A 24,328-nucleotide genomic window follows, 5' to 3' on the forward strand; every position below is an offset into this window, starting at 1 on the left:
TTATGGAATTTCAAAGGAAAAGAAATATACTATGGGCATCCAGGCAAAAAACAACTCACAAGGGAAAGAATATCAGATTATCAGACTTTGGGGGAGCAACACTTTATATCAGAAGAAAATGGAATCACATATTTAAGATATTCAAGGGAAGAATTTGTGAGCCAAGGATTTTAGGTCCAGCCAAAATGATTTCCAAATCCAAAGGCCACAGATGAACTGATATCAATACGCCATAGTCAGCCATGAAGCAGAGATACACAGGAAGCTGGCGTAAATAGCATGTGAATACAGGAAACACAAAAATGCCAGAATTCATTTATAAACCATCTTGCTAACAGAGTAAAATTTACCCAGTAGAAAATGTGTCATCGATGTGCTGGAGGACCTGGGAGGTATGTGTCTCACTTCTCCTGGACCCTGGAGCTCTGAACCATGCAGGTTTGACTGTGGTGTCATACGAGTGACAGTAATAACCAGCCTCGTCTCATCTGGAGTCCAGCTATGGTCAGAAAGGCTGTGTTGCCCAACTTGGAGCCAGAGGACCAAGTCAGGGCCCCTGAGAGCTGACTGTTGTTCTTGTAGATGAGGATTTGAGGGACCCGGAGGATGCTTGTGCCAGTCTGGGCAGAGGCCCTGATGCTGCTACTGCTTCCTGTGCAGGATATGGTGACAGTGTCCTCCAGGGACCTAACACTGAGGCAGCCGAGGCAGCTGGGTCCTGGAGCCCTGGAAGATAAAGAGAACAAGAAAGCAGTGAGAGGCTCTGTAGCAGTGGTTGAGAACTTGGCTTCTGGAACCAAGCTGCGTAATTTTGAAACCTGGCTCTGCCAATTACATCTGTGTGGCCTGTTTCCTTGTGTGTCAAATAAGGATAACGATGATGATGATGATGGTGGTGGTGGTGGTGGTGGTGGTGGTGGTGATAGTGATGATGATAATAATAATATCTAATTCCTAGTGTTGTAATGAGAATTAAATGTGTTAATAATATAAAAATGCCTAGGCCCTGACAGGTAGCTCACGTGGTTAGAGCATCATCTCAATGTGCTAAGGTTGTGGGTCCAATGCCCAGTCAGGGCACATACAAGAAGCAACCAATAAATGCATAAATAAATGGAACAACAAAATTGATGTCTCTCTTTCTCTCTCCCTCCCTCTCCCTTTCTCTCTAAAATCAGTTTAAAAAAGAAAAGAAAAGAAAAATGCCCAGAACTGAGTAAGCACTGGGTGGGTGTTAACTATTAACAAAACCATGGTCCAGTCAATACCCAACCAGACTGAAAAGAGATCCAGGAGCTCTCAGGTGACTCATAAACCACAACGAGGCACCTGTGCAGTCAGTGATAAAAATTATTTCAATTTTCCCAAAGCTCTAACGCTGTAACACAAAAAAACTACTTTTATTTTCCAATTCATCTGCCAGATATTTAAGCCATTCATTCATTCATTCCACAAATGCTTATAGTACTGAAAGAAGCCTGCTCTACACACATCTGTAGTTTTAATTACTATCAGCATATTTGTTTTCATGCTTATCATACAGTACTTTCATAATCATTGTAATGATCATTGTCATTATTGCCTCCCCCCGACGGGGAAGAATGTTGAGGACCGCCTGCCCAGAAACCGCGCTGCCGGAACGCGCAAAGCTCGGAACCGGTGGAGGGAGACGTGCGGGTGCCGGAGGGCAGACGCGGGGACGCCAGCAGTTGCCGGACCCGGAAGTAGGGGTTGCCAGTGGCCGCCCCGGGAACGTGAGCTGAAGCGGGAGCCGCTGTGGGGCTGAGGGTGAGAGGAAGACGGCGGGTCTCGCGCCGCGCGGCTCAGGCGTGTGGGAAGCGCGGGCTTTCCTTGGGCGTGTTTCTCGAATGCTGGCGCCGAGAGGCCCAGCCCCGCTGCTAGGGATAGGGTCCAGGGCCGGGCTCTTTGAATTCTCTCCGCCTCGTCGCTAGAGGGGATGGATCCTCCACTCCGGGGCTTGTTGTGGGAGTTCGGGGAGGTGGAGATGGGCCAGCGTTTAGCCAGGTGTCTGGAAATAGCAGGAGCTGCAGTTAATACTCTTCTTCATCAAACCCTCCTGCAGTTCTTTAAGATGGGTGTGTTGTTAGAATGTTGTCACAGGTAAGGAAACAGAGGCTCAGGGAGGCCGTGTGCAGTCGGACCAGGGTGGGGCCCGGGCCGGTGGGGCTCCACTTCAAGGCAGGTGCGGCTCGCGACCACCGGAGCCCCCACGCAGTCTTGAGAGCGTCCAGGCGTTTTCCGAGTTGTTGATGCAGATGGAGGAGAGAACTTCAACTTGAACAAATTGACTAGACTCCAGGGGCAGTTGTTTCTCACAGAGGCTTTGTCTTACCTTTCTATCACTCAGCCTTCCAGAACAGGACGTGGGAAGTCAGACCAACGTGGACTTGATGGCCAGTGAGCCCTGGGTGCCTAGAACCTTTGCAAAGGTCATCTGACACTGGTCTGAACCTCATTTTACTCATAGCTTAAAAAATGACAACGCTGGCCTTGTGGGGTTGTTGGCAAGAGTAAATAAAGTGTTTACAGCAATAATGACCTAGTACAAAGGAGGAGCTTAAGAAATGGTTGTTTCTTGCCCTCTTTTCCTGACTCTATAGGTACTTGGCGAAGTTCCTAAGGTGGGAAATCCTGGGGCTCTAAATGCTGTTCAGACCACTACCAGGCCTTCACTGCCCAGCTAAACTCGCTGGTTTGTAAGACACTGACATGAAAAGACTTTCCCTGCAAACAGTCCCTCCCGGAGGTCACATACCCTTGTGGTGCTGCCGGTGAAAGTTGACAGGGTAATAACAGGCTAAGCTGCTACTCCCTCGAACTTTCGAGCCTTCTAATTACAGTCCCAGTTTGGAGTGTTTGCTGTCAGCACCCCGTAGCACTCGCTAATCTCCCTTTTCGATAGGAGGACCAACTCCAGGCGCAGAGCTTTGGCAAGCAACAGAACAGGACTCGGTATACCACATAGGTTACTGGAAAGAACCTAGTTCTGGACATTGATTCCAGCCTTTTAGTTCTAAGGCTATACAATTTTCCTTTTTTTTTATAGATATTTAAACTTTTTTTAAAAAGCAAAACCTAAGTGAATAAAAATGTTTGCCAGTAGGGCATTAGGATGTTATATAAATGAAATTTACAGGACATTGCTTTCAGCTTTCGTTTTTACTGGCTTCCGTTTTAAGATCGAAGATGTGCCTTAATGGAAAAGCAAGGAAGCCCTGAGATTAATCACAGAAAATTAATCACAGTTATGACTGCGGAAATCTTTTAAGAGATGGAAGGAACCTGATGCAGTTTTTTAAAAAAATGTAGCCAGCCCTGCTGGTGTGGCTCAGTGGCTTGAGCCCCAGTCTGTGAACCAAAAGGTTGCTAGTTCGATTCCCAGTCAGGACACAAGCCTGGGTTGTGAGCCAGGTCCCCAGTCTCAAGCAGCCGAGAGGAAACTGATGTATCTCTTATACATCGATGTTTCTCTCCCTCTCTCTCCCTCCCCCCTCCCTAAAAATAAACAAAATCTTTTTAAAAAGTATTCAGCTGGAAGTAAGGAAGCATGAGTTGTACTCCAAGTTAATCAACTTCCTGGGTTCCTTTGGATAATTCTTTCTGAACCTTAGTTTGTCTTTGTTCCTTGAAATGAGTGTACCAGATCCTCACCAAGGCCCTCTTCTCAGGATTTCATGATTCTGTGTCCTTAAAAGAAGTGATACTTTCTGCTGATAAAACAGTGATACTCAGAGCACTACAAAGTACTTAGGCAGTATTGAGGTGTAAACTGTTGAACTAGAACATGTGTTTCTTCAGAGCCAGAGCTGCTGTGACAGGCACGTGTCACGTGCATTAGCAGCTGCACAGCCCGACAGGTGAGCAGGTGATCTGGAGTCAGGACTGATGCTGGTGTGCCTTTCTGTGCCTGTCCAGTTGCGCCCCTGGTTCTGGATAAATGAGCTCATCCCTTTGAAGGTGCTAGAGCAAAATGCTTCTCCCTGGAGGGATCTTTAGAGAAGAACCGTAGTGATTTCCCGAAAAGGTGTGTAGAATCCTTAGGTGGAGCGGGAATAGTGGAGATGTAAGATTTCTAGCAACTTTACCCTGTGGGGAAAAAGAACATTAAGAAGGAAAAGTGTTTGCCATTCTCTTACAGATTTAAAGTCACTCTTTACATTTTAGGCATCTAAAAGAATATTTTTACTATTCACTTTGCAGGTAGAATTACTCATTACTCACATATTCAGTCATTCATTCAGTCAGTATTTTGCTCGCCATTTACTGCCGACCATTAGAATGAGCCAAACGAAAGCCCTGTTCTCCTGGAGCTTACTTAAACTCTAGGAAGTGTAAGACAAAAACCAAATGAGTAGATAGGGACTATCGGGTGTAGTGCTAGAGGGAGGTAAAGCAGGGCCGCCCTCAGTGCGGGTTGCCCACAGAGACAGTACAGGGTGAAGGCTTCGTGTGTGGGTTCTAGAACAAACAGGCCTGGATTCGTATCCAAGTTCTGGTCTCCCTGACCCTTCAGTTCCCCCTGTGGGGCAGCACAGTGACAGTGCCTGCACCCGAGGACACCGGCAGGTGTGGTTTGTTTAGGGGGTAGTCAGAGCTATTAGATGTCTGGAGAAAGTGACCCAGGTGGAGGCCCGACGGCAGGAGCAGCCCTGATACACAGGGAGGGAGTGTGGTGTTTGGGGGGATGGGATGGGGGCTGCGCAGCCAGCAATGGGTGATGCAGCCTGAGTGGTCCTCAGAGCTCTGCAGACTGTGCATGCTGTCCTTCCTGCAGTTTTCAACTTTTTTGTCTCTGAGATGGTGGTGAATTTAAGGTGAGACGCCCAAGTATTTATTTTGAGGAAAAAAGCAAGTTGGTTTATTTGGGCCAGCTTTCTTACGAAGAATACTGATTTCACTGAAATTGTCCAGTGTCTTGCAGCAAGGGGCTGGGTTGGCAGCCCAGGGCCGACCATGAGCTGCTTCCCGCAGGTCATGAAGGTGTTTTCTTTGTCATCCTTTCCGAAGGCTGCCCTTTCTAGCCCTTCTTTCTCTGTCTGGTTTTATTTTGTCTTTAGTTTCAAATCCCTTGTCTTAGTTCTTTTGACCAGTCATATGTGTCCACAGCACTCAATGTAGAAGATGGAAGAGGCGGTGTGGTAAGCAGGAGCCTGCCCACCGCCAGCCCCAACCTTCAGGCCCTAAGCCCACCCTACTCCAGGTGAATGCTTTGACCATCTGTTTTCTTCAACTAGTGTGCACCTCCCAGATGGCAGCACTCCGTACTCACTGTCATGCACCGAGTTTTCTTGATGTCACTTTCACGGTGACCTGATCCATATTAGTATTTACTGAGCAGATGCATCCTTTGTGGCCACCCCCATGTTTCCCTGCTCCACGCCATAGTTTTGTTTAACGATTCCCTGTTGGCCTTCACTAGACTGTGTTTAATCTTCAATCATGAATGATAATGCTGCAGAGAATTCCCCAGCAGTGGTTTCCAACTCAGCTGCCTCCGTGTCCTGCCCCTGGGGGACTCAGTGTTCACGTGAACGGTCTTGTCATTGCCTGTTGCTCGCCAAAAGTTTGGATGTTCTTGACTCGCTTTGCTTTCCCCAATCTCAGGCCTGTTGACTCTGCCTTCAGAATTTGCCCGGACTCCAAATTAACCTCGCTACCTTTGCTACTGCCACTCAAAACCCAGTCACTCCCTTCTGGTGGGGCTGCCAGAAGGGTCCCTTTAAAACTTGAAGTCAGACCATCTCCTGTGCTGCCTCCCAGCTCCCTGAGAGCAGACCCCCAGTCCATGACTGATGCCTGCATTCTACACGCCTGCTCCCTCTCAGCACCCCAGGCCTCCTTGCTCTCCCTCAAGCTTGCCCTGGTCCTTCTACTCTTTCCCTCAGACACCAAAGGTCTCACCCCTGCCCTGTGCCTCCCGTGCCCTGCACTGCTTTGTCCCACATGGCACACGGAGATCCTGCACAAAGGACGAGCACGGTGCTTGTTCCCTGCACCCAGGATTGGACTGAGCATGGAGTAGGTGCTCTGTAAATACCTGTGGGATCACTAATTTTATTTCTGGAAGGACACTAGCTGGGGATGCACACTCACAGTGTGAGAGCTATTGTAGAGGTGGCTCTGACCAAACTTCCACTGTCTACGTTCGAGTTTGCCCATCCCCACACCCTCGCCCACGTGTGTGGTCAGACCTGCGGTCTCTACTGGCGAGATAAGCAGGAGCTCGTGCCGGCTCCGATTTGCTTCAATGAGCCTTGTTGGACATTATATGACAAAGGGCTAATTCCTCTTTACATGAACAAGTCCTAAAAATAAAACAGCAATCTAGTTGACAAAAATTGGTAAAAAAAATATGAATCAACAGATTACAGAAAAGGAAACCAAATGCTTGTAAACCTGAAGAGGTGTGCTCCTGAGCTTTGAAGTACTTAGGAGTTCTTTTTAAAATACCAAAGTTCATGTTTTCTTCTAGTATTTTTTGGTTTCATTTTTTTTTCTTACTTAAGTCTTTGCTAGATCTAGAATTTGATTTGGTGAAAATTATAAAGCAAGAGTCTAACTTTATTTTTCTTTCCAGAAGGTTGCCCAGTTGTGTCCATGAAAACCTTTTTTAAAAAATACATTATTTATCAATGTCAATGCCATATTTATAATGATTAAAAAGGCAGGTTCTTATGTTTCTTTTATTCGGCCACCAGGCATTAAATGTCCTGTATCAGGCCCCACACCAGCTGTTTCAGTTGCCAACAGTGAGTCAGACAGCAGGCCACTCATGTGCTAGCAGGGAGAGATGAGGCAGTAACTAGCTGTGGCGTGGTGTGCGGCGGGCTTTAAGGAGGGGGGTCAGGAGGAAAGGATTCAGCCAGCCAGTGGGAGTGGGGAAAGCTCTTTAAGAAAGAGTTACTGCTTGAACTGGGTCTTTGGACGGTTGAGCAGCATTCTCCAGGCTTGGAGAAACATTCCAAGCAAAAGGGACAGAAACCTAAAAGTGTGTTTTTTCTTTAGATAATGGTGTTCAGTTTAATTGGCCAGAGCATGGCCTGCTGGGCAAGAGGGCTGTGGGGTGGGCGGGAAGGTAGATTGGAACCTGCTGTGAAGGACTGGTGAGCCCTGCTGGGACTGGAGCCTCTGGCCAGTGGGTCTCAGGCCTGGCTGTGGGTCAGAAGGCCCTGGGGAGCCCAGCCTGGATGTCTGCCTTTTGAAAGTGTCCCACGGCTCGGCCAAGGAGGAGGTGCCACTCTCAGCCCCAAGGAGGACGAGGAACCGAGGAACCGTAGCATGAGAGGAGGGCCAAGCATCCACCCTGCCCTGGCTCCGACCCAGACCCAAAGGGCCCAACATCTTCCTGGCCTGGATTGGGGAGAAAATTGACCTGAGGTCATAGAGTCACCTCAGCTTCTCCCAGATGAAGCCAAATTTGCAGTGTCATCTCTGAGCCAGATCAGTTGTCCTGGGCAGTTGTCTGTCAGATGTGTTCAGGTTTCCTTAATTTTTTTTTCTTGCCTGGGCTTTTCTTTTTTGTCTTTTTAAGTGAGTTTCCTTGTCAGCAAGTGGTACCGGTTCCATTGGAAGCATTGCTATTTTCTGTGTGTTCGTCTTCTCTTTAGGAGTCAGTGTTGATGGTGGTGTGGGCTGCTGAAACGCCATTCCAGGACTCCTTCCTTGCCTTTGCCCTGAACCAGCACCAGGTGTAAGAGAAGATGAAGACTGTGCTCATGGTTGCAGAAAAGCCATCCCTGGCCCAGTCCATCGCCAAAATCCTCTCTCGAGGTAGGGAAGGCCGACCCTGGTGTCTCTCTGGCTTTGATCTGCAGCCATGGTCATTCCTGTTTTATGCATGACTTCTTTCTTTTTCCCAAGTGTGGCCCTGGCCCGCGGGAGTAGACGCAGTTCAGGAGAGCAGGCATTCATGGAGCTCCTTGGTGTTGGTCACTGTGGAATGCGTTTGCTGCCGCAGCCAGCATGGGCCAGGGCAGGGCTCCCAGGAGGCACAGGCACCACTCACAGCGTAGCAGCAGGTGCAGACAGGCCCCCGGAAGAGCGCTGTGCCAGTCGGGGTTGGTGGTCGGAAACAGCAACAGCCAGCCCTGGTGACTTATACAGAAAGGGTGTTTACTGGAGGGAGGGAGACGCAGCTGGGACCACACCCTGGCCTAAGTCTGAAGGGGCTGTGCTGCAGGCATCATCGCCCCAAGCACAAGACCCTACCCTTGACCCTGACTGCTACAGCTTCTGCCCATAAGTCTCGTGTCACTCAAGAGCAGCTGCTAAGCTAAACCTTGGCCATGGCCTTCCCAAGACACCAGAGCCCTGGGAAATGGAACATCTGCCCATACCCCGACTCTGGCCACTGTGGTGCTTGGTGCCCCTTCCGTCCTTTCTCTGAATTCCCCCCAAACAGGAAGGGTATTTGGATGCTGGAGACCCAGAAATGGCAAATGTTCACCCTGACCTCCCCATGGTCGTGAGGGTGAAGGAGGAAGAGACCCTGAGACGAGCGGGCTAAGAAGTCATGGTCTGAAGGAGAGGGGAGACCCCAGAAGTAGTGCTTGGTCCCAGGAGCTGAGAACGTTTGGCTGAGGGGCCATCCGTGCGGAGCATGAGATGACATTGTTGGGTTCAGTAATTAGAGCGTTCCTGGGGACCTCTGAGTAAAGTTTGAGAAGGTAGACAGAAACCAAATTCAAGAGTGAACACAAATGCAGAGAAAGAGCCCAAGAGCGTCTGTTCTTGAGAGTATAGGGGCGGTGCCCCAGGCCCCCCCGCCGACATGGGGCTCTATGTGGTGAGCACGCTGTGCTGGTTGGTTACCGGTGTGTTTTCCCTGTGCACCGTGAGACCTCTCAGCACCTAGTTCCCCGCGGTGACCTGAGGGATGTTACCACTGACTGCTCTGGGGAAGGGGCACACCGGCCCCCTCAGAGGCAGCATTGGGGTCCGGCGCCTCTGAGGCAGCTGCAGCCCGCGGGGCCAGCCACCACTGTGCTTCCCCCTGCAGGGAACATGTCCTCACACAAAGGGCTGAATGGGACGTGCTCGGTGCACGAGTACACAGGGACCTTCGCCGGCCAGCCGGTCCGATTCAAGATGACGTCTGTCTGCGGTCATGTGATGACTCTGGATTTCCTGGGTAAGTCCCCCACCCCCTGCCCACCCATCCCATGGAGGGAAGCCCTGCACGGTGCTTCCCAGGGTCCAGTTGGAACCAGGGGAGGGCTCTAGGCAGAAGTGTCCAAGCCCATGAGTCCTGATGCCAGCAGGTTGGAGAAGTCACCCAGGTTCTCTGGATGAGGCATCCAGACCTCAGGCTTTGGAGGTCATCACCCATGGGCCCCCCTCCCAGCAGCACCCTTAGTCACTGCATGCCCCGTGTACTTTGCTGTGCAGACTGGAGAGGGTGGCCACCTGGGGGTGGGAGCTGGTCTGAACAGGTGCTTGGGGGAAGGCTGCTGCTTCTGCTGAGTGACTGTTGTCTAGCAGTCACTTGGTGGCTGTCATCATCCTCCTCATTTTGTTACTGTCATCCATCATCTTAGAATGGCCAGCATTAGTGACGCACTGGGGTGGCGTACAGGGCAGCATAGTCAACAAGAATCCGGCCTGGGCTCCAAACCACACTCTGCTGGCTCACAGGCTGGGGCTGGGCCAGTGACTGGGCCTCCATGCCTTTCCGCTCCTCGTGCATGGAATGGGTCTTACAACAGTGCCATTCACTTCCCAGGACTGTCTGCGGACTCAGTGTAATGGTGATGGTGGAATGCTCAGCACAGGGCCAGGCACACAGCAAAGCCCCAGGACTTCCTGCTGCTCAGCAGCAACAGTGATATCGATTCACTTGTGTGGCTGAGCATTTGGACCCTGAGTTTTAGCCTGCAGATGGGGAGCTGGGATTCGAACTTCGCTCTATCTGACCTGAGTCAGGCTGCAGGAAATCGGGCCTAAAAGAAAGGCAGAGTGCTGAACATGTGAGCACCAAGTTCTAAGTAGTGAAGTAGGTGGGTGTTTCCAACATGGGGCTCAAAAAGATTGATCCTCCATGGATGTCATCTGAGTGCCCATCGTGTGCCCCGTCAGGTGCTGGGTCGAGGGAGAGGCTTACAGAATCCAGGCTAGGAGAGAAGACGAAGGCATGTGTTGTGTGGCTCAGTGCTCTGGTAAAGTGAGCCAGCCCAGAATGGTACTTCTAGCCACCACGATCGTCCTGGAAGCAAGGCTAGAGCAGCAGCCCTGCCCCGTGGTGGCTCCCATGGTGGCCGAGGTGTGGTGTCAGCTCACAGGCAGGAGCAGGAAGGCTGCTGAAGGGAGGCTCTGTCTCTGATTGTGGAGGTTGCCCTGGGCAAGCCATTCTCCAGGCTTCTCTCTCCCTACTTGTAAGACAGGACCACATTATGACGGCCACAGAGGCCAAGCTCTGAAGTGTCATTCACATGTCATTGTGCCTGGGGTTTGCAGGCAAGTACAACAAATGGGACAAAGTGGACCCCGCAGAGCTGTTCAGTCAAGCCCCCACAGAGAAGAAGGAAGCTAACCCCAAGCTGAACATGGTGAAGTTCCTGCAGGTGCGTGGAGCAGGTGGGGCAGAAGCAGGCTGGAGTCCCTTCCCCTGGCTCCCTCCAGCCCAGCCCTTGGGCGGACCTCTCAGCCCTCTCCGTGAGCGCCCCCAGCTGGCCCATGAGGCCCCTTTCAGGCCTGCTCCTCCCTCCCCACACCCCCACTACACTGTCAGCCCCCAGAATTCTTTTAAAGTAGTTTGGTGCTGGTGGTTCTTTCTATTTTAAAACAAATGCATGTACATTATGGAAAATTAGGATATGTAAATAAGTATAAAGAAGGAAGATTATTTATAATCACAGTACCCAAGACTACTATTATTAACATGCAGGGTTATTTTATTTCAGTCCTTTTTCTGTGCAATTTTTGAGGTTAAGATCTTACTGAATTTTTAATGGTTTTTTGTCCACAATAGTTCTGAACTAAATTTTTTTCTGAGGGGCTAAGCCAGTCTAACTAAATAGTTCCTCTGCTTAGCCTGGGCCCCTACCCTGGGCACCAGGCTTTCTAAGTAGCAGGGGGTGTGCAGAGCTGGCTGCTCTGAGGGAGTGCTGTGGGCGGGGACTTTGGGGCACCAGGCTGTGGCAGGTGCACTCACCCTGTGCTCTGTGGCAGGTGGAGGGCAAAGGCTGCGACTACATCGTGCTGTGGCTGGACTGCGACAAGGAAGGGGAGAACATCTGCTTCGAGGTGGGTGTGGACCCACTGTGGTCCTCACTTCTGGCCTTTCCTGCCACCTGCCCCACACCACTCCTGAGCCCAGGGCAGGGAATCAACTGCATCGGATTAAAAATGCCTTTGATTCTCCTTTATTTCAGAAATTCTCTAGACACTTTAAAATGCATAGACTCTACTAAGGGCGATGGAGTGTTACTTCACCTTCTGGGGGCACATTGTATGGGTAACAGTAAAAGGGCAGAAATTGCTAGATGGATTTGAGTTTCGGAATGGGGCTTTGTCGAGGAGAGAGGTGATTTTCATCATTTCGGGTCACTCGACACCTTCTGGGGACCTTGGATCATGCCGGTTGACACCCAGGAACCTTCTTCACCCCTGTCACTCACCTCGTTCTTCTCAGCACCCGCCTCACGTGTCCTCTTCCCACCCAGGATGCCCTCCCATACCTGCCTTGGCCTTGGTGCCCTCGCACTGGTTGTGACTACCAGTGGCACCTGGTGTCCCTCAGACTGACTCTATACAGGTCACCCTCCTGCCTCTACACCCCCAGCTCCTCACCCCTGAGGACCGGCATGCCTCGGGGCCCAGGAAATGCTTCCAGCACAACGGGAGCTCGGGGCACCCGGCATTCCAGCACAGCACCCTCAGCAAACTGATTACACTGCATCCCTTCCCAGATACTGCTCTCTCATCCCCTCCCCTGCAGGGCCGCCCCTCTGCAGGGGGTCTCTGCAGCTGAGGATAAAGAAGGGTGGCAGGCAGCTCATGGGGCTTTCTCCCTTCAGAAGCGAAGCCACTTCTTCCCTGTAAAGAAGCTGCATGGCCAGGCTCCAGCATGACTCCCCTCCCACTGCACGGCCTTCTTAGTGAGTCTTGACTCCAGGATCCCTGCTGTGCTTTATCCACCGCCCCCCACCCTGCCAGCTACCTGAGCCCTGCACAGTGGGGGTCATAGGGCCTTCCCCCTCCTGCCTGTTGCCTTCTCCTCGTCTCCTTTTCCCTGTCTTTTCTCCAGTCTCTTAAAAGTTCTACCCACCCTTCCCAGCACTCCCTCCTCTAGAAGAAAGGGAATTGGGTCAAATAGGGTGGATTTGGTGACTCTGAGTTCCCTTGTGTCCCTGGCAACAGCATTTCTTGGTTTGGTGAGGATGGAAGTAAGAGAGGGTGGCAGCTTGCAGGGTGGTATAAGAAGGGGGTGTTTGAGTAAATTTGTAGACAGAAGGAAGGAAGCCATATGGCAGGAGTATGTGGAGAGCCTGAGGCTTCTGGAAGGGGGATAGAGGCAGAGGAGGGTCTGGCGATAGTAGAGAGGGGATCACACACACATCCTGGAGGGGAGTTGGGCCCACAGGTGGGGTGTAGAACGGGAGCTAGAGACCTCGGGGGTCAGAGGGGTCACAGCCAGCCACCTCCCTCAGGTCCTGGATGCCGTGCTGCCCGTCATGAATCCCACCCACGGGGGTGACAAGACAGTGTTCCGGGCCAGATTCAGCTCCATCACGGACACGGACATCTGCAATGCCATGGCCCGCCTGGGTGAGCCTGACCACAACGAGGCGCTCTCCGTGGATGCCCGGCAGGAGCTGGACCTGCGCATCGGCTGTGCCTTCACCAGGTGCTGGCGCCCTCCCTTTGGCCAGAGTCCCCGCCCTTGCTGGTCCCCATCCTCAGTCCCCAGCCTGATCAGCATCCTGCAGTTTTCAACATTTTAAAAACCCTGAGGAAAACTGTGTCTACAGACCAGTGCTTAAAAAGCAGCGCGTCTGCCCACACTGCATGCATCCCGAGGAGAGGGCAGAGGGGTGGGGTGTGGCAGAGGGGCTCCTTGCCCAGGATGGTCAGAATGTCTGCTCCTCTCCCGCTTTCACTGTTGTGTGACATACACACACACCCCAGACCCCGTGCTGAGCGTGTCCTCTTGCCCTGTCTTCCGACCTTGGCCTCCTTGCCGTGCCCACCTGCTAGGCCATCCCGCACTCCCACCAGTGGTTAATGGTGGTGTCTTGAGCAAACACATGACTGAAGTATCTTTCTCTCCCCCACCCCCACCCCTCCTTGTAGGTTTCAGACTAAGTACTTTCAGGGGAAGTATGGCGATTTAGACAGCTCCCTCATCTCCTTCGGGCCATGTCAAACCCCTACCCTGGGGTTCTGCGTGGAGAGACATGACAGAATCCAGTCCTTCAAACCAGAGACCTACTGGGTGCTGCAGGCCAAGGTTCTCTTCCCTTCTGTGTTCCCACTGGGTCTTCCCAGGTTTGGGTGTGGGTTCTGAGAGTTCCCACCACCACCACCACCACCATCATCATCATCATCATCATCATCATCATCATCATTGCCCTCTAGGCCCCAGAGGCCAAGGGCACAACTGTAGACAGAAGTGCAAGAGGGAGGCCAGAGAAGGGTCTGCAGGGGGTCTAGGGAAGGGACCCTAGCTTTCCTGGAGAGGCAGGCTAAGGTCAGCGAGACACGTTGAATTTGGATGAACGGGAAGGAACTCGGCTTTGGTGGTGTGGGGTGAGGTCACCCCTTGGGGCCATTGGCTGCCACAGTCAGGTCCAAGGACTGCCTTTCAAAATTTTTAAGGTTTTGGGACCCCTTCTTCAAATAAAAGCCTCCATGGAAGCTTCTCGTAAACTTTAGAACATAGTACAGAGCTGCTCCGGTTGACGTGGGGCTGGGGACCCCAGGGTGAGGCCACACCCAGTGTTGGTCAGGCGTCAGGACGTGGACAGGGAGGGCGTGAGAGATGGAGGTGCTGACACTCCTTAAGGACACATCAGCCTCAGCTTGGGCTCCCCTCACGAGACCATCTGCCTAATTTCAGGGGGAGACCAGCTGTCAGAGCAGCCTTTGCTTGGGGAGGGGCTGCGAAGGCACAGCTCTGAGACTCTAGAGCCCGGGCCATTTTGCTCCCAGACAAGGACCAGCTTCATCTGCCTCAATCCTCTGGCAACAGATTGACCTGGATTCTTTCTCACCTCTATTCTCCTTTCTTCCTTCCTGCAGGTTAACGCTGACAAGGACAGATCCCTCCTTTTGGACTGGGACCGAGTGCGGGTGTTTGATCGGGAGATCGCGCAGATGTTTTTAAACATGACCAAGCTGGAGAAGGAAGCCCAGGTGGGCCTGCTGCACCCACATCTGTCTCCCCTGCCTGGGGGGGTGGGGAAGGAGAGGGATGCCTCTGGCTGGAGGAACAGCTTGTGACCTAGGGTCACATCTTTCTCCCCTTTCTGAAACACAGACATCTTTTGGAAAGAGCAGTTACACACACACACACACTCCTACTGAAATAGTTCTGCCTGCCGCAGTAACCATAGCATGCTGCATATCTTCTCTGCATCGTGCACCGTCCCGCTGCTGTGACCTGCCAGGCCCCTTCCATGCTTCCCTTCCCATGTGACCCTGTGGGCATCATCCCCTTTTGACAGGACTTCATTCCACACAAATGCCCCTTTTCTGTGATGTCCAAAGCTAACAACTGCAGAGGGGGCTATGTGCACAGCCATGAACCCACCCAGGGTCACACAGCTAACACAGACGGGTCTGGGATTCCAACTCCAGGCAGCTTTCATGGCTTTGTGGTGCTGCGTTTTTTACTCAGGATTTTATGGATTGGAAGGACATGCTGCCTGGCTGTTAGGAACAAGGTGACACCACCTGGCAAGGAGCTGGCTCTGGGAGGATTGGGGGGTTGAGGGTTGGGCAGCAGGCCTACGGCCATTGCAGCAAGTGCCATGCAGCAGTGACAGCTACTGAAGCCACTGAGGTGCCTTCTCTTGTCCTTCTTGAGACTTCCTTGGGTGCCTTCTTACCCACCTATCCAGTTGACTTGGGCTTCCAGAACTTTCTAAAGCCACTTCCATGTTGTTATCCTGATCATGTTCCTACAGAGATGCCATTGTTACTGTCTCTAGCTCTCACCCTGGTGGTCGAGCCTTCTCGGCTGCACATGCACAACTTGGCCTCAGTGCTCAGCCCACGTTCATCTGTCTGGCATCGGAAGGCCCTGCCCCGGCCAGGTCCACGTGGAATTGGCAGGGACGAGCTGTCAGAGTTGAGTTGGAGTTTTTGCCACAGGCGACAAAACTGTCTCTTCTGACAACTGTCTAATTTAAAGGCTGAAAGAGGTATCTCACCAGTATTTTATTTAAACCGCATGGTATTCATAAAAGTTTCAAAATAGTTACCAACATTTAAAAATGGCGAGATTTCACATTGAAATCTCGATTGCCAGCTTCTCTCAATGAGTCAGCAGATGCAGCAATAGCAGCAGGGCCTGGCGGGGCACTCTGGCTCCCCAAGGGCAGCCACCTGCTGGGACAGTCTGCACCCAGTGCCTGCCCGGCCCGCTGCCAGCCCCAGGGCCTCGCTGACACGGGCTCGTGTCTGGTTTTGAATTTGCAACCCGTTTTCTCTCTATGATTTTTTAATACTGATTTGAGAGAGAGAGAGAGAGAGAGAGAGAGACATTGCTTTGTTGTTCCACTTATTCCTGCATTCATTGGTTCATTCTTATATGTGCCCTGATCGGGGATCGAACCTACAACCTTGACGAATCAGGACCATGCTGTAACCAACCAAGCAACCAGGCCAGGGCTGCAATCCTTTCTCTTGCCTCTTACCCATTCCTACAGTTTTTCTCTCTCTCTAGAAAATTCTTTAGAAAATTATCATCTTTTTTCCTTCTGGGACTGAATATTCATTCAAATCTTCAGAGAACTGTGAAGCGACTTTGAGAAGCACGGAGACCAAGTCGATGGAAGCAGACCCTTTGCCCATCCATCCTAATTCTCTCTGTTTTGCTGTCTCTCCCCTCTCCCCAACCCCCAAATCACTGAATCTGTTCTGTCTTCCAGGTCGAAGCCACAAGCAAGAAAGAGAAGGCCAAGCAGAGGCCCCTGGCCCTGAACACTGTGGAGATGCTGCGTGTGGCCAGCTCTTCCCTGGGTATGAGAGCATTTCTCTAAACCCCGCAACAGACCTCTCGGAGCAGTCACACGGCACCCCCGTTCAGCCCCAGTGTAGTCCCTGGGGGTGCAGGACAGTGCTGGCCTTCTTACCTCTGCTAGCACTCTCCCTCCGTGCTCACCTGTGCCAGCACCCCCTCTCCATGCGGTGTCACCTGAGGCTTAGGGGGAATCTGAGCCTCATGCAGATTGAATTTCTCTTGAATTCCAGAGTGGAAACAAGTGAAAAACAGGAGAGCGGATTCCATTTCATAGGATTGTTGGTTAATACTGAAGAGCTTCCTTGAGTTTTTGTAGGGAAAACGCAGACCATGTCATTTTAAAAATGTCTGGGGAGCCCCGGCCAGGACTGAACACATGGACAGCCGTCAGCAGGGCCACCCACAAGGCAGGCTCTCACATGCCCCTCAGAGGCATTAAACCGTGGAGTTTCATCTCCAGGTATAAATTCTGGTCCAAATCCCAGCCCATTCACATCCTTCCTTGTCCCAGAACCTCAGTTTTGTCGTGAGAAAAGAGGGTGACCATAATTAGTACCATCCCTCTGGACTGCAAGGGTTAAATAGCTGAAGTGGCACATCCTACCAGTAGTGCTGCTAATGATTAGTAGTGCTGCTAAGGAATAAGAGTGAACCAATGAAGCCAGCTCTCAGTGGCCCTGGGATGCTGTGAGAACAGAAATACCCAGGAGGCTCCAAACGGAGGGCATGTGCTAGTTCTGCTGCCATAGCAGATGTCAGCAGGCCCTGAGGCGTGGTTATGGTTCCATGCCAGAGGGTGAGAGGCGGGCGGTCTGAAGGCCACATTCAGTCGGTACAGCTACCAGCTTCGTGTGGGTGACACTGAGCATCCCTGTCCTTGGTCCAGCCTCATAGGTTGAAGACCTCATCCTTGGATCCGGCACAGGTACTCATTCAGCAGCTCTGCTCTGGGCCTTGCCTGCTCAGATTCACCGTCACCCTGAAGGAGGCCCTGTTTGCCTTTGGGGGAGCCTTAGGACCCAGGCCCCGGGCAGGCACCTGGCCAACCCTGGCATTCTGAGCCAGCTGACTGAGCCTCCTGTCTCTCACAGGCATGGGGCCACAGCACGCCATGCAGACCGCTGAGCGGCTCTACACCCAAGGCTACATCAGCTACCCACGAACCGAGACCACCCACTACCCCGAGAACTTTGACCTGAAGGGCCCTCTCCGGCAGCAGGCCAACCATCCCTACTGGGCGGACACGGTGAGCAGAGCCAGGCCCCAGCCCCCTGTACACACCTGTTACCGAGGCCTTGGGACCCAGCTCAGGACTGGCCAAGTCCAGCACTGGCCACAGCTCCCTGTGGGAGGGAGGGCAACCACGCCCATACTTACACTCGGCTTTGTCTTCTCTCTCTCAGGTGAAGCGGTTATTAGCAGAAGGTATCAACCGCCCCCGGAAAGGTCACGATGCTGGTGACCATCCCCCCATCACCCCCATGAGGTCTGCCACAGAGGCTGAATTAGGTACCAGGTGATCCCCCCTGCCATTCTCACACTTACACACTCACATTAACACATATACACTTTAAGCTTCTGGCAAGAGAGGGACGAGAAGCCACAGTGACATGGCACCTCTGCATGGTGTCAGGCCCTGTGGGCAGTGTGGAGACTCCCTCTGGCCCCCGTCCGCTCCTGGCTGTGGCAAAGGAGGTCACCTGAAAGTCGTGCTCCCTCACCGTGGGACAGGACAAGAGTGAAGGGTGATGGCAGCTGTGCCTGAGTGCGGGGTGCAGGCAGCTGCCACGAGGACCCTAGAACAGAGGAGACCATGCAGGAAGTGGGAGGGTGAGGTGAGTGGGCAGGTGGCTGTGGGCAGAACGGGATGAGACCGAGACAGAGTGACAAGCTCAGTCACTGGGCCGAGGCAACGCTGGTGGCCACGTGCCGGGAGCAGGCAGAGGAAGGGAGAGCCGTGCGGGCGGAGGCAGGAGCTGCTTGTGCACAGCCCCGGTGGGCAGGAAGTGGAGGTGGCATCACCAGCGGGTCAGGCCCGGTGCCTGAATCGCAGTCCCACCTGGAAAGAGGGCAGGAGATGGGAGCGAGCCATGACTGCGGAAGAACCACCAGGGCGCAAGAGACTCGCTGTCCTTGCCATGTATTTCTTCCTCTGGGGCACCCTGTGGCTCTGCTTCCTGAGCAGGAGCCAGCGGGTCCTCAGAGCCAACGTCCTGGCTGGTGACCCGCATCTGTGTTTACTGCAGGGAACGAGGCGTGGAGGCTCTATGAGTACATCACCAGGCACTTCATTGCCACCGTTAGCTATGACTGCAAGTACCTCCAGAACACCATTTCCTTCAGGATTGGGCCCGAGCACTTCACCTGCACGGTGAAGACCGTCATCTCACCAGGTAAAACTGCGGGGCCCAACTTTGCTCCTCTCCTCCATTCCACAGACGGATGGCACGCTCCCCACTAGACCGGCGGGTGGAGGCCTGGGGTCTGAGGCGGCCCCTGTCTCCCCAGGCTTCACAGAGATCATGCCCTGGCAGAGCGTACCCCTGGAGGAGAGCCTGCCCCCCTGCCAGCGGGGTGACACCTTCCCTGTGGCCGAGGTGAAGTTGCTGGAGAAGCAGACGAGCCCACCCGACTACCTGACGGAGGCCGAGCTCATCACCCTCATGGAGAAGCATGGCATCGGTGTGTGTGCCTGCCCGGGCCTGAGGGTTCCCCTCCCAACCCCAGAGCCCAGGAGTCAGTGCTTCCAGAGCGGCCCGGTGACCCTTCCAGGCCCAGCACCTGGTGACTGGGACCCAGGGAGTGACCGTCTGAGCCAGGCAGGGTGGCAGCAGGCAGTACCTCACCAAGCGTCCGTGTCAGGACCAGGCCTTGCCCGTGAAGGCAGAGATGTGCCCTGATACACACTGACACCCAGAATGCCAAACGATTCATTTACAGGAGAAGCACAAAGGTCAGACCAGAGTCCTCAGCCCACACAGCCAACCCGAGTCTGTCCTGGACTCCAGTGATGAGGAAACCCAAGTTCACAGGCGCTGCTTCCCTGTGAGGGAAGCTTAGAGCCCACCAAGGGCCGGAAGCTCCTGCACAATAACCAGGTTTCCAAGTGGAATTGGCAGCCCAGGGCCGTTTGCCGGCTCAGAGTATAGTTGTTAATGCTCGCACCTCATAGGCAAGGTGGTCTCACCTAGTCCCTGGGCCTAGGGGCTATCACCTGTGCCCTCACACACTTGAGGCCACCTCCCCAGGCAGTGTTCACGCTGATGGGCACTGCCCAGTTGCAGATGTGCTATCCCAGGTGACCAGACCCCTCCCAGTCGACAGGCTTTGGAGGGTCCTGGGACAATCTAGGCCTCGGTACCTGGGCCTGGCTCCATCACTGACAGACCTATAGGAGACTGCCAGGGAGCAGCTCACCTGAGTCCGGGGCACTGGCGACAGCATGGCCCTCGCAGGAGAGCTGAGCCTGCTTCTTCCCAGGGGCCTGGGGGCCTATGTGGGTTGTGTCTCAGCAGTCCGCAGCCTACTGGGAGGTTCGGGAGCTGCTTCCTGAGCATCCTCTGCCCCTTCCTATTGACCAAATTGAGTTTGCAGAAGTGAAGAGGGCTCTCGTGACCTTCTGAACCAGACAGTGGTCAAGGCTGGTCCTGTCAACCAGGGCCCCCAGGGCTCTATAAAAGGGCCTGGCGAGAGCTGCCCCTCAAGCCATGGCAAGACTGCGGTGAGGAGCTAGGGAACCCACTGAGTCACACAGGGGTCCTGGCAGGCAGGTAGCAGCAAACTCAGCGCCTCTCAGAGCACACCACACAGGGCTCAGGTCCTGTCCCTACCTCATCCTGTGAACATGGGCCTCAGCAGGCTAGTCAGTCTCCAAGCACCAGCCAGGAGGCTCAGGAGGCTCCTTGGCTAGGGGAGCAGTAATGGTAGCATCTGGCAGTGCCAGGTGACCTCGAAGTCCTTCAGGGAGCTATGTCCTAGAGCTTTGAGCCTGTCCTGGGGCCAGAGCACCAGGAAGTGAGCAAAGCAGAGCAGGCTTTGGAGGGGACCAGTTGGCAGTGAGTGTGTGAGCTCCACATATGGGGGCTGGGGCTCTGGCTCCAGAACAGGGTTATTGTCTCAGGATGGAGGCTGGAGAGGCCAAGGAGGTCTTACTAGATGTGAGGGGCTGGTCAGATGAGCTCTCTGCCCTTGGCAGAGTTTCTTAACCTCTGAGCTTCTGTAGAGCGGGAATTAGTGCCCGTTACGGGGAGCACCATCCTGGGATTTGTACATCCATTCGTGAACAGCATGTGGCACAGTGCCCGGCACAATGCTGGCCAGAAGCAGCACAGGAGAGGCTAAGAGCCAGGGGCCCATGGCTGGAGGGGGTAAAAGGGAACCCACAGTCTGATGAGGAGTGTTGGGCAGGCCAGGGGACTCCAGGGCCTTGCTGTGCATTCCAGGGACGGACGCCAGCATCCCCGTGCACATCAACAACATCTGCCAGCGCAACTATGTGGTCGTGGAGAGTGGGCGTCGGCTCAAGCCCACCAACCTTGGCATTGTCCTGGTGCATGGCTACTATAAGATCGGTGAGTTTAGCCAGCCAATGCTCCGTGGACTGCAGCTCCGCCTTTGTCAGTGCAGAGCCTCCCCTAGCAGACCCTGTGGTGAGTCCCAGTTCCCACTGCAAGAGTGCTGTATTGGCCACCCTAGGACCAGCCCCAGTAGGGCCTTGGAGTGGCAGATGATGAATGGACAGGTGCAAAGATCCCAAAGGGGCGACCAAGGCCCTCCCCACAGACCAGCTACTGGCTAGGCCTGGATCGGCACTGCAGGGCTTGTCCGCTCTGTCCCCTTGTGGCCCCAAGGAACACAGACAGGGCCCAAGGACTGCTTGAGTCCATCTGTGATGCAGTCCCAGAGGCAATTGTCCCTGATGACTCCACCCAAGATCCTTCTGGGTAGGAGATCAGGAAAGGTCGGGCTGTGGGGTCCCCTCTGGTGCCTTCCAACTCCAGCTGAGGAACCAGGACCCCTCGGTGGGAACGCTTACAGTGGCGCCCCTCACCTGCAGATGCGGAGCTGGTGCTCCCCACCATCCGCAGTGCCGTGGAGAAGCAGCTGAACCTGATCGCCCAGGGCAAGGCTGACTACCGCCAGGTCCTGGGCCACACCCTGGACGTCTTCAAGAGGAAGTTCCACTACTTTGTTGACTCCATTGCAGGTGAGGTCTGCCTCTTCCCTGCCCCTGAGTCAGAGCTGCCACCACTCAGGGTGCCCAGGGTCCCCAGGTGAGAGCAGTCCCCAGATCTGGGCTCCAGGCCTCTGCTGGATGATGGGTCATCACTGGCCCATACCAGGACTGAAGGGCCAGTGTATTAATACCACACGCAGGACACCTGGCTCATCTGACAGACGGGGCTGCAGCTCTGCTCTTCCCATTATGGACTTGGGAACCCCACCACCCTCAGGGCAGGGGGTACTCCCTCACAGATCCTCTCCTTTCTGTGGTGGCCTCCCCTCCAGCCCACCTGTTTGCACCTGCTAGGGAGGGGGCTGCTGCCGGCCAGGAGGATGCGACTCTCCCACACTGCTTCTTTTCAGGCATGGATGAGCTGATGGAGGTGTCCTTTTCACCTCTGGCAGCCACAGGCAAGCCCCTGTCCCGCTGCGGGAAGTGCCACCGGTTCATGAAGTACATCCAGGTAGGTGGTCAGTGCAGGGCTGCCCCTTCTGGCCCATGGTGCCCTTGTGCACAGACTTGGGCAAGTCTTGTCCCCGCTCTAGGCCTCCACCTTACCCTGTGTCATTCAAGGTATTCTTTGTTCCAGTTGTCACACAAGCGTGGCTAAGAGGCCTAAGACGGCCTTGCCAACAAACACCCAGCGTCCCCATGACCCCAAGCACACATAAGCTGCCAGGCCACTCACACACATGTTGTCCACTGCTTCCTGTCAGCATATTCCTTGCTATCACAAGCATTAACATACATGCTGGGATTTCAGAGCAGCCTTTCTTCACGTGTGGAGCACATGTCCTGAGACTCAGGGCCTGGATCCTTGCCCGAGAGGTTCTTGCCTGGGAGCGTATTACGTGTTGTGTGTTGTACGTCACGCGATATGTATTACACATGACATGTTCTGTGTTCTATATGTGTATTAAGCAGTGTGTCTCCATTACACATTATGTGTTCTTTATTGTGTGTGTACACACATGTATTAGTGACAGGACTTGCTGTGTGTTACGTGTCACACACTTCACTTCATGTGTTCTGTGTTGCGGGGAGAATGAGGGTGGGGAGGAGGCCCCGTGGCCCCAGCAACCCTGTGCCCCTCCCCTGGCATTGCTGCAGGCCAAGCCAAGTCGCCTGCACTGCTCCCACTGCGACGAGACCTACACCCTCCCCCAGAACGGCACCATCAAGCTCTACAAGGAGCTCCGGTGCCCGCTGGACGACTTCGAGCTGGTTCTGTGGTCATCGGGCTCTCGGGGCAAAAGCTACCCGCTATGCCCCTATTGCTACAACCACCCGCCCTTCCGGGACATGAAGAAAGGTGAGAACACCTCGCCGCTGGGCTTCCGCTCTCCCTCCCAAGCTGGGCTGCCCCGTCCCCCTGGGTATCTGTGGTTCCTGTCAGCACCAGCCCCTGCCTGATGCCGTGCCGGCCTCTGTCGGTATGCCTACCCTGGGCCTTCCCACGCTCCCGATGCTGAGATAGGAGGCCCCCGGTGTCCCCAGGCACTGCCTCAGCCCTGCCCTCTGCTGCTCTCCGTGTTGTCATAGTTACACAGCTGGCGATGGTAAGCTCACTCAGGATCCGGGCAGTGGGCATGCTGCGCCCCCTCCTGGGCTGAGGCAAGTGAGAGGACGAGCAGGTGGGAGGGGCCTTCAGCCGGCACCCACCAGTGCTCTCCATCCTCACGCGTATTCTGGCAAAAGGAGAGCGTGTATCCTGGTGGGGCTGAGAGACCGAGCCTGGAGTCTGAAGGGGTCCAGGACCCAGAGTGCTCACCCTCAGCCGTGCTGTCTCCTTTACACCCCGCATGGGCCCTGGGATGGCATCACCCCATACTACAGACGGGAACCAGACACAGTAAGAGGGAGGCATCCACTCGAGCTCCCAGGGGGCCTGGGAGCCCTCAGGGGTCTCAGTTTATCCCTCCTGACTCAAGCCTCACCTGTGGGACAGGCACCGGGGCCCATTCCCGCCCTCCAGCAGCTTCCAGGGCAGCCGATAGCCCCATGTGGCCCACACAAATGAGGTCCACACAGAGCAGCCTCTAACAAGCTGTGGAAGCAAAGTGAAGGGCAGATGGACTTGGCCGGAGGCCAGTAGGAAGGCCTTTGGAAAATGATGTGAACCCAGGGAGCGGGGTGCTCAAAGGGTGAGAGGGGTTCGGACAAGTGGAGAATGGGAGTGAGCCCAGGCCAGTGTGAGCAAAGCCTAGAGGAGCACTTGCTGCTGGGACGGGGGATGCCGGACTGCGAAACACTGAGGGAGGCCCAGGGGTGGGGGATGGGGCTGCAGCGTGGGGCGAGCGGGGCAGGCGTGCCTCACGGTGGCCCTCTCTCTGCCAGGCATGGGCTGCAATGAGTGCACGCACCCCACCTGCCAGCACTCGCTGAGCATGCTGGGCATCGGCCAGTGCGTGGAGTGCGAGAATGGTGTGCTGGTGCTGGACCCCACCTCGGGCCCTAAGTGGAAGGTGGCCTGCAACAAGTGCAACGTGGTGGCGCACTGCTTCGAGAACGCCCACCGCGTGCGGGTGTCCTCCGAGACCTGTGGCTCCTGTGAGGCCGCCCTGCTCGACGTGGACTTCAACAAGGCCAAGTCCCCTCTCCTGGGCGACGAGACGCAGCACGTGGGCTGTGTCTTCTGCGACCCTGTCTTCCAGGAGCTGGTGGAGCTGAGGCACGCAGCCTCCTGCCACCCCATGCACCGAGGTGGGCCAGGGAGGAGGCAAGGCCGAGGGCGGGGCCGGGGCCGGCGGCCTGCCGGGAAGCCCAGTGCCAGGCGACCAAAGGACAAGATGTCAGCCCTGGCTGCCTACTTCGTATGATGACCCGTCATTCCTCACCCAGGCTCCAGACAGTTGTATTTTGGGCCACAGATCATTAAAATGCATTGTGTCTTCTCCAGA

At 54.3% G+C, this 24,328-nt stretch overlaps 1 protein-coding gene across 5 annotated transcripts; it reads left to right on the forward strand.

Moving 5' to 3' along the window:
• The first annotated feature begins 1,717 nt into the window (after window positions 1-1,717).
• Window positions 1,718-24,328, forward strand: TOP3B (DNA topoisomerase III beta). Of its 5 annotated transcripts, none has more exons than XM_045819881.1 (19): window positions 1,740-1,788; window positions 5,907-6,039; window positions 7,629-7,791; window positions 9,020-9,151; window positions 10,474-10,580; window positions 11,188-11,262; window positions 12,669-12,865; window positions 13,312-13,468; window positions 14,260-14,373; window positions 16,113-16,203; window positions 17,296-17,450; window positions 17,608-17,713; window positions 18,451-18,597; window positions 18,713-18,886; window positions 20,617-20,775; window positions 21,261-21,410; window positions 21,791-21,891; window positions 22,539-22,740; window positions 23,766-24,328. In XM_045819881.1, the coding sequence occupies exons 3-19, from the start codon at window positions 7,722-7,724 to the stop codon at window positions 24,245-24,247; spliced, it is 2,619 nt and encodes an 872-aa protein (XP_045675837.1). In that variant the 5' UTR covers window positions 1,740-1,788; window positions 5,907-6,039; window positions 7,629-7,721; the 3' UTR covers window positions 24,248-24,328. The 5 variants fall into 5 exon arrangements, with proteins under 5 accessions (XP_045675838.1, XP_045675837.1, XP_045675840.1 ...); XM_045819884.1 differs by having other exon boundaries at window positions 20,647-20,775; XM_045819883.1 differs by lacking the exon at window positions 5,907-6,039 and adding an exon at window positions 5,128-5,221 and having other exon boundaries at window positions 1,755-1,788.

Source organism: Phyllostomus hastatus, unplaced genomic scaffold (genome assembly GCF_019186645.2).
Source record: "Phyllostomus hastatus isolate PE091 unplaced genomic scaffold, TTU_PhHast_1.1 phas_scaffold_387, whole genome shotgun sequence".
In the NCBI taxonomy this organism is placed as follows: domain Eukaryota; kingdom Metazoa; phylum Chordata; class Mammalia; order Chiroptera; family Phyllostomidae; genus Phyllostomus; species Phyllostomus hastatus.

Bases quoted from the DNA above. Each gene is read 5' to 3' on its own strand.
- TOP3B (XM_045819882.1), top strand. From the start codon at position 7,722: ATGAAGACTGTGCTCATGGTTGCAGAAAAGCCATCCCTGGCCCAGTCC. The intron at 16,204-17,295 runs GTATGAGAGCAT...TGTCTCTCACAG, and splicing joins TGTGGCCAGCTCTTCCCTGG to GCATGGGGCCACAGCACGCC. The intron at 20,776-21,260 runs GTGAGTTTAGCC...CCTCACCTGCAG, and splicing joins GCATGGCTACTATAAGATCG to ATGCGGAGCTGGTGCTCCCC.